This window comes from Squalius cephalus, assembly GCF_949319135.1.
Source record: "Squalius cephalus genome assembly, chromosome: 24".
Classification (NCBI taxonomy): domain Eukaryota; kingdom Metazoa; phylum Chordata; class Actinopteri; order Cypriniformes; family Leuciscidae; genus Squalius; species Squalius cephalus.
The window spans coordinates 16,918,621-16,928,078 of record NC_137145.1 but is presented as its reverse complement, the minus strand read 5'-3'; the positions used below and the strand labels follow the sequence as shown (position 1 = coordinate 16,928,078).

Genomic DNA, 9,458 nt, shown 5'->3' with positions numbered 1-9,458 from the left:
TAAATTATAGAAAAAAAAAAAAGACTAAGCACACTGAAGCTGTGCTAAAGAGCACCCATGTGAAGCCTTAACTAATTTCTGCTTAAAATAAAGTAAACAACTGAAGACTAAACAACTGTACGATGTGAGGAATGGAGAAATCACTGTCCGGTAAAGTTCTGCGTCTTCATTGGTTCCCTCCCAATAAAGAAGAAGCAGCGTCTTTAACAGGCTGGTGTGACAAAACTACTCCCACCATCCCTCTCAACCCACACGGTTTTGAACAAAACATACAGTAAGTGCCAAGACAAAAGAAAATGTCTTCATACACTCACAAAGAAAAACAGTATAGAACATACATTATTTGTAGTAGTCCCATATTAGAATCCTTTGATTAATTTGTCATGTTTGAGTCCTACCCCAATGGGTGTAGTTTATTAGTTACAGATCCCTTTAAAATGTTTACAACCCCCCGGGAGAAAAATCTTTATATTTGCCTAATATAATATAGAGATTCTCTATTTTGATATTATTAACATCTTATTCTAACTCCAGATTGTTTATGCCTTAAATGTGAAATCTAAAAAAAGGACCCCCTTCCCCCAGATGAAGCCCACACTACAACACAAAACAATACAGATTTGTTTTTTTTTGCTTTTTTCTTCTTAAACAGCTACAAAGTAATAGTTTCATTTTTTAATACTCAGCATTACGTATACAGACCTAAAGGAGAAGTTGTGCTATCATTGTTTCAGATATCAGGCCTGTGATTTGTCAGTCGGATCGTGGTTTCAAAATCCTTATCTTGTTAGCAATCACCGTCACTTGTTTACCGATACTAAATATTCTAGTCAAATAAACATAGAAAACTATGCAGAGCGATAGGGGATTTCTTGAACTTTTGCTGGATGAGGCTTTTAAAAACCAGAGATCTGGGGAAATGTTGTCTCTTAACCTGTTTTTGATGGCAGTTGGCAGTATAAGCGAGATATAATAATATGGTCTTTGGTCATTTTTCATTAAAATAGCTCGACGCGAGTGGGATATAGGAGTGAATGAGCATGCAAAGATGAAAAAAATGAAATGAACTAAGGCTATCTCCTTTTAAAGAAGAAAAATGAATGAAATGAAAATGAAACAAGCCGCTTGTTTGATCAGAAACCATAAATACTAAATATTACAGTTAAAGGGATAGTTCACCCACAAAATGAAAATTCTGTCATCAATTAGTCACCCTCATGTTGTTCCAAACCAGTATACATTTATTTGTTCTGTTGAACACAAAAGAAGATATTTTAAAGAATTAGGGAAACTGAACAGTTCTGGGGCACCACTGACTTCCATCGTATTGTTTTTCCTACTATGGAAGTCAATGGTGCCCCAAAGCGGCCTGGTTACAAATTTTTTTTTCCAAAATATCTTCCTTTGTGTTCAGCAGAACAAAGAAATGTATAAAGGTTTGGAGCAACTTTAGGGTAAGTAAATAATGACACAATTTTCATTTTTGGGTGAACTATCCCCTTAATTCTGCTCTAATCATCAGGCTTTTCCATAAACACACCAGTGGAATCATTCCTCTAGCCCCACCCCCTCGACCCAGTGGCTCCGCCTCCTGTCACAATCAATCTGCTAATCTATGCCCTCCCCCCAGGTTGCCATGTGAACAGCCTTTCTTTACCTGCAGAGGTCTAAGCAGCCTAATCTCTCAGGATGAAGCCGAAATACTCCACACACAAAATCTATTTACAGCGACGGGCAGCTAGAGGCAGAATAGAGTGCGAAAGGAGGAAAGCTAATGGCGCTAACTGAGAAACGAGTAGGGTGGGGGTGTTCACGTGCAGACGCACACTTCACGCCTGGCTCGCTTCTTGTCGACAGATTGGGCGGATGAGACTGAAGGGTGATGCTGATGGAGGCGTAGGCCTATATGTGTGCGAGAGCAAACCGAGAAGGGCACGGTGAAAAAACAAAAACACATAAAGAAAAAAACCGTGCCCTCAGGTGCTTGGCAGTGTGTAAACTACAGCTGAACTCAACAAACAGGCACACAGAGAGGTGGATAATAGTGAGGGACACAAAAGTGCTCGCTGTGCACACGGCAGCAGCGTCAAGTCCTGAAACGACGTGGTCCCTTTCCTGCCTGCTTCACACACAAAAATATAAATTACAAATCTATTACTAAAATTCAAAGAAAGACTAAATAAAAAGGCAGTATCTAGATATAAGAGAGAGAACCACAGCTGTTGAAACTAGCTCACGTTGAAGTAGTAAGATCAACCTGTGTGCTTTCAGAAGGATGAACTCATGCATCGGTTTGGCAGTAGTTCTGCCGCGAGGAAGTAACACAGCGCATGGTTCTCTCACAGTCGGACCTGCAGTCTAACCAGTTAAAAAGCGACATCGAAAACAAGCTTTTTGTGCATGATACTATTTCCCCTTTTCGGTCAGTCCCACCCCCACACATTGTATGGAGACTCTCTGGCCTTGAAAATCTTTACCAGCAGAATGAATCAGGTCCTGATTTCGTTTTGTTTCATGTCACTTACAGCGCAATTGAACCATGTGATTTTTTTTTTTTGTTGTGCGATTAAGTACGACCATTCATGTCAAAACATAGTTTGACTGTTACAAATACTTGAGGTTGTTTAAGACCTGTTTTGGAATTCTTTAAGACAAATACACTTACTCTGTTTGATAGACAGCATAATTCTACACTGCTATTACGGAATGTTTAAGAGATAAGACACTAAAGACATCAACTTAAGATAAACATCTACAGTCATTGGTCTAGTCTGTTGTGGCAGTTCACTAATAGAGTAGGTACTGTTGGTAAGAAAGAAAGAAAGAAAGAAAGAAAGAAAGAAAGAAAGAAAGAAAGAAAGAAGGGGTTGAGGGGGCAACGTGTAGGTCTGAGATAGAGTGGATGTGACTTAGGAACAATTTGGGGATATTAATTTAGTACCTCGGTTAAGAGAGTCCATAGCTTGTGCAAAAATACACCAATACTCAGTTAGCAAGAAATAGTGAAATAGAGCGTGCAAGATACAAACATCCAGATTAAGAGGCAGTAGTTTAAACCTGAAGCAAAATAAGTCTTACAAAACTTAAAAAAATATACAAATGCACACTCACACACAAACTACAAAAAACCATTATATCAGAATAAAACTCTACAAAGAACATTTGGAATATATACTGTATAATCTTATCGTATTTTAAGGTTTGTAATTTCTTTTTTATCGGTTGTCGTTGCCACAAGTAATCAGGAGTTTTGAGTATGAACAGTATTTCAGAAAAGCCGGAGGTATTTACAGAGGATACATGGCCACACACTCACTGACAGGACGAACGAGGAGTGACAGGGGCCCAGCTGTGAGGCAGTGGAGGCAGGGGGCAAGAGGGCTCGGGGAAGGGGCTGATTTAGGCTCTTTGAGGGCAAATCATTTGATTGTTGTGAGAAGTCGTTTTTTCTCATCTTTTTTGGGAGGGATTTCTCTGTGGCTTGGAATTGGGCGTTCATGAGCTCAGAGTGGGGTGGGAACATTGCGCTTTTAGGTGCTGAAGTACACTGTGAAGAGAAGGAAATAATTTGTTGTCAACACTTGAGAATCACAATAAGAAATATAATTATATAACATGAGTCACTGTGGCCCGGTTTCACAGACAAGGCTTCGGGTGCGTTTACACGACAATGATGTGCTAAACACTGAAACGTTTTTCCTTTAAACATTTTTCACGTACAAATCGATCCCCGTTCACACGGATCCACGAAATATTGTTTTATTCTATTGCCAGGCCAGTAGTTGGCGATGTCGCTTTGTAAAGAAACAATACGACCCTATAGACTGAACACGTACCATACTTGCGTATGACGTTAACGTTTTCACAAAGAAACTAATAATGTTACCTGCACCCTGTTTCCCAGATTATTTGTCAGCTCCTTTTGTTAAAACTACAGATCGGATGTGCGCATTTTTATATCCCTGGATATGCCAGATCGAGCCCAGTGCAGTATGGGTGTTGAACTTTCCCTACTTTTCTGGCGAAGGAGAACACCATAGCCTCTTTCTCTGTTTTCTCTAGTCGTGTAGCACTTAAATTACCTTTCTACTGCATAGATAACCAAATTGTATTTAAAGCCCAACTTGTCAGCGGCAATCAACCCCTTTAAATAAAACTATGGAATACATTTTTTTTAATTACAAACTAATTATTTTCTGTGTTGTATTTAACCCAGAACATTCCATTAAAAATGAATGAGAAGATTTTCATTGCTTACCAATGATTATAATGAGGACAATCACACATATCACCCCCAGGATAATCATCATCTAAAGAAAAGAGTTAAAAAGAGGGAGAGTGAGTTAAAAGCAGTAATAAGTAGATTATTAAGATCTAACAGTCATACATGTGATCCAATAATGTGTTATTGGCAGGTACTGTTTTCATTTAAATATTATTTTAAAATATATAATATAAAGGGCTCTCATTTCAAAACAGTACACTGATATAAGGTTTACTGTTAGCTGTTTGCTTGATTTAGATGTGTTGTCATGAAATACATTGCCATTTTCAGTCTTACTCAAGGCACTTTGTGTGATGTTTACCTTGGCATTCTTCCACCAGTATTTATTCTTGAGCTTGGCGGCGCTGGTCTCGAACTGTGAGGCTCCAGCCTGCAGGGCATCAGCCCGATCATCCAGTTCTGACAGCTTCTGGTCCCTCTCCAGAACCTTGTCCACGTTCACACGCATAATGTCCACCACCTGAAAAACAATGAAGGGGACTCTTAGTAAAATGTTCTATTTACTGCGTCTGTTGTGCAGTGGTGTTTTAAAATGAGGAGGCAAAGTCCTCACATTTTTATATATAGTCAACTTTTTTTCAGCATTCGACAAGCACTGTCTGTCACAGACACGAAGATGTATCTTTAATTTCTCCAAGCTGATTGCTCATTCAGGCCATTTCAAGTTTGATTTTGACATGACATAAAGCGGTGATATCTAAGTGGCTGAGCTGTTTACTTACTTTTTAATTAGTCTTCCCATTAACAGCATCATTGTCTTCATTTAAGCCGAATCGAGAATGCGCACGAAAACAAGTGGCAGGATCTATTGCACGAACCAATCATATTCAATAATAGCTCTCTCGTGACTTTCCCCCATTCATTCTCAATTACCCCCCCATCAAACTCACTGCATGCATTGGGGGGGTCTGTTAAAAGTCAATGGGCTCAGGGGAGGCAAGCCTCCCACTGTAACATTACCTGCGGGTGTCGCTGTTGGACAGTGTTACTTTATAAAAATACTTTTTAATGTCACATTTTTTAATATTTGTGTTTTTTTTTTTTTTTTTTTTATCGATTCTTTTCTCATCCAGTTTTTTTAGGAGACTGCCTCCCTTGCTTCCTCGGAGGAAACACCGGTCTGGTTCTGAAAATGCACTTATCGTTGACAGAAGATAAAGAGATGGGGGTCAACTCACCTCATCCACCTGAGCCTGTGTCTGCTGTAAGCGACGGTTGCTGGTGAGGTTAGGAGGTGCGTTAGCTCCTTCTGGAGCACCGGCAGGGGCTGGAGCAGACCTGCAAATCAACATACAGTGCAGTCACTCCTCTATAATACAATATTACAGTAATACTTATACTATATAATAATACATGTTTGTATTTATTAGTACAGTGATTTATAGAACTTATATATGAGGAAAAGAGGACAAGGATTGTCATAAATTTTGCTTGCATTCTTTTTTTTAGAATAGAGTACCAATTTGGAATTTGTTTTCTAATTGCAATTTAAATTTAAATTCATTACTAAATCAGTTACAATAAAGATCTATGTGTACAGGAAGTTATGTCTTAATCGTCATGCAAGCAAGATTACATACACTTTTATATTGTTATTGCACACTCATGCAGACTAGCTGCTGCTGTTCACTCTCTCACCTGCCATTTTTGTAAAGTAAATTAAATGTATTTTAATAATTGTTGTAATTACATTAAAATGTTCTGCCTTTCACTAACAGAAATGAGAAGTGTAAGTAAAAGGATATTTCTGAATAACTCCTTGCTAATGCCACTCTCATCCACCAGAGGAAGACAAAACTCTGTATAAAGGTCACCTCTGGAAGATCCCTGGATCTAATCCCTGTTTGCTTTCCTTTCAGGGAAGGAAATACTTTTTCTTACTGGGATCTTTACCAGCCATTTTTCTCATTCTCATTTACTTCTGCTCCTTCTAATTTACAACAGCCTACATTTAGACATAAAGTCTTGGCTCCTCTCACCTTCACTGACAGGAAAATATTTAATTTCAGTATCAGTTGAATGGTTCTTATGGCCAGAACATTAATGTAACATTCTGGCAACTCAGATTTATATTTTCATGTCTAAAATCCATTAAAAAAAATCATGATTCTTTGTAAGTCGACTTTAATCAATTCAACAGATCAGAAACAAATGTATTACTGCTTGTTTTCTGTTTTATTTCAAATACATCATAGGCTTTAAGAACAAATAGTCTGTGATTCACATTCAGCCATGATTCAATTCTAAATTAGCAGTTGTCAGATTTAGGTGTAGACAAAATCCTAGTAGTTTCATTATCTGATGGCTGCGATGTAAATTTCTCAAGTAAAATAAAATGTGTTATGTGTCATGCCATGACTGATGTTATGTGTCATGTATGAGTTTAATGAAATGACACACCAAACATTGTAATGTGCCATCAGAAAAATTGCCTTGCATAACCAGGCCTTTTTTTCTGGTGCTCACTGAAAAATTCTAATTGTGTGAGTGAGAAAAGCATTGTGGGCTACATTTACTGTAGTTTTACATGAATATGAGGTTAATCAATTGTTTCTGTGCTCTTCCTTGTACTTGAATGGTAAAGGCAGGGTCATATGAATGATGGGGAACATCCCCACCCCCACACAAGGCCTTCATTAAACGCCTACCTGTATCTCTGTCATCGTTGCGTCACGATCAACATTTTTTTTAAATAACAGGACCAGATGTTTACACTTGCTACCAAATGACATTTATCTATTTTTACATTGTGTTGTACCTTAATACAACAGTAGGATATTAATCAAAAATGTTATATCAAAATATCACATTCCAGACCCAGTGATGCCTTAATAAAAGTATCCAATAGGGAAGGGACTGACAACATATTATGAAGATGTGCGCCATTTACAGCCTCGATTATTTATACCAGTTAAACGAGCGTGCCTAGAAAATACTAGTATACACGGCCATCTTTCCTGCAGAGGAACACCTGCACCCTTTGTGCCAGTCTAACCAAATATCAATGAATATAAAGGCCTGGTTCCATAGAAACGTGCTGAGTGGATTAGAGAATAATATAACTCGAAAATATAACAAATTGTATCGCCCCCTTTGACTGAACGCGAGCATATGACCGTCCGTTTACCAACCCCCACGACTCGCGTGGAATATCACGCTTCTCTTTTACTGCCTACGTAAGGGATGTTTTTTTTTTTTTTTTTAAACCGTGTGAGGTATATTTTTCATCATCTTCATCTAATGTCATTTGTGAAAAAATAGGCCAGGAATGAAATTCAGTGGGCCTTGGGCTAATTGAGACAAATTCCTTTTCTTTTCTTTTTTTATTGACATCGAAATTATCATCTGGGCAGAGATTAGGGTGGACAAATAGCCTATATTAATTGCAATAGCTACATAGTGTTAATTCATAAATTATTTTCTTTCTAAAAGCGCGCGACCAATTCCAGCCAAACCAGTCCAATCCGGTGTCTAGGCGTGATTCTATCGCTGTCGCTCACTCCAGTCCAAACACCAGAATAAAGCGAAAGATATCTACATTATACTAAATAAATTAGTTACGTTGTAACAATTTAATAAATAGAGACACATTTAGTATGCCAGTAGTAGCAACTGATATGGAAAAAACATTGGCCATTGGGAGCCTATAGACTATATTATATAGCAAGCGCGCTCGTTAGAATTCAGTGGGTCTCCTGAAATACGTAATATATATAGAAGAATACGTATATACAATCAAATATAAACTTACAATAGCCTAATTAAGTATGCTTATTTTGTGCATAAATGTATTTACGTTTATGTTTGATTAGCCATGGCAGCATAGTAATAACTGAGAAAATAATGAGGTTCTAAAACTTAATCAGATCATTTAAAAAATAAAATAATTGTAGTGAATTTGTACTTACATTTTAAACGGGTTTTATGTGCGTCTACAAGAAGTGTGGATGAACGCGCTGCTTCAGGCGTTTCTCCCCGTCTCCCGGATAAATAATGCTCTCTCCAGGTTATTCCAGTAAAGAGGTATTCCTTGTATATTTGTTAAGGTTTGTATTTATTTATTTCCACCGGTGTGCCGCGCCTCGCTATTATTCCTTTTATAATAAGGGCGCTCCACCGCTACTCGCTTCTGTCACTATGTACACATAAAAAATAGATGCTCGGATTAGGGGAACAAAGATGGCTCGTTGACGTCACTCGTCATCCGGGAAGCTGCAGGTTTGAAGCACTGACCATGAGAGACAGGAGATGGAGGATGCATTGCATGTTGACAGTATGACAAGATGGGACAGGTCATATTTATGCTATACGTGTGGAACGCATTAAGATTTAGATGTAATATGACATGGGAGGGGGTCCATGGATTGTATTTGCACAACATGCCCTGTGTTTAATTTATTTATAAGGATTGCTGAAACAAACAAAATGGCGGTCCATGAAGGGGGTGAATGGGCTTCGGGCTGCGTATGGTCACTGGTTGGTTACCTTTTGGGGAAAATGGAAACATTTAGATATCACTTTAAAACCTTGGAAGCGGTAGTATTATAACGTATCCCAATAGCACATTGGTCACCAATGCAATTTCATTTTAATAGTAGAATTAGTGAATGTTTCTAAATAATTCGGGTCTACTTATAGTGCCTTACGATGTTATCTACTGTGCGACATATATACATGTCTTTAAAATGTAATTGTACAAAATAAAATATGAAAAGTGTTTGGCAGCGGTGGGATTCGAACCCACGCCCCCGAAGAGACTGGAGCCTTAATCCAGCGCCTTAGACCGCTCGGCCACGCTACCATTGAGTGTAGTATTTTGTCCACTACTGTAAAATGTGTAAACATGTATCGATATGTTATATCTTGAAAAGTGTTTTAATTTTGTTTTATATTAAGGCGTATATATTACTTTTATCGTTCTTATCATCCATAAGGAAAAGTACTGATAGTCGTTGTTTATTATAGCAGTCACATATTATGATCATGACACTTACTTATGAAAGTGACAACATCGCTCTACAGGTTATACTAAAATAATGATAGAATGTATCCTTAATTTAAAATGATACGTGGACACGATAATAACACGATAATATGGTTATTCGACCACTAGATGACGCTATATGCAAATATAATACTACAAGAAAAACGTTACTATAATACAAATGGATGT

General features: G+C 37.9%; 1 protein-coding gene across 1 annotated transcript; it reads right to left on the bottom strand.

Annotated features, from left to right (window-relative positions):
- Positions 1 to 646: 646 nt before the first annotated feature.
- Positions 647 to 8,515, bottom strand: vamp2 (vesicle-associated membrane protein 2). The gene is made up of 5 exons (XM_079860841.1): positions 8,194 to 8,515; positions 5,464 to 5,563; positions 4,587 to 4,745; positions 4,259 to 4,310; positions 647 to 3,547 (listed from the first exon to the last, which is right to left on the bottom strand). Coding segments are annotated over exons 1-5 (330 nt in total). The 5' UTR covers positions 8,196 to 8,515; the 3' UTR covers positions 647 to 3,530.
- Positions 8,516 to 9,458: the final 943 nt, after the last annotated feature.

Coding starts and splice junctions, on each gene's coding strand:
- vamp2 (XM_079860841.1), bottom strand. Junction 4,746..5,463: donor CACAGGCTCAGGTGGATGAG/GTGAGTTGACCC, acceptor ATTGTTTTTCAG/GTGGTGGACATTATGCGTGT. Junction 4,311..4,586: donor ACTGGTGGAAGAATGCCAAG/GTAAACATCACA, acceptor TCTTTTCTTTAG/ATGATGATTATCCTGGGGGT.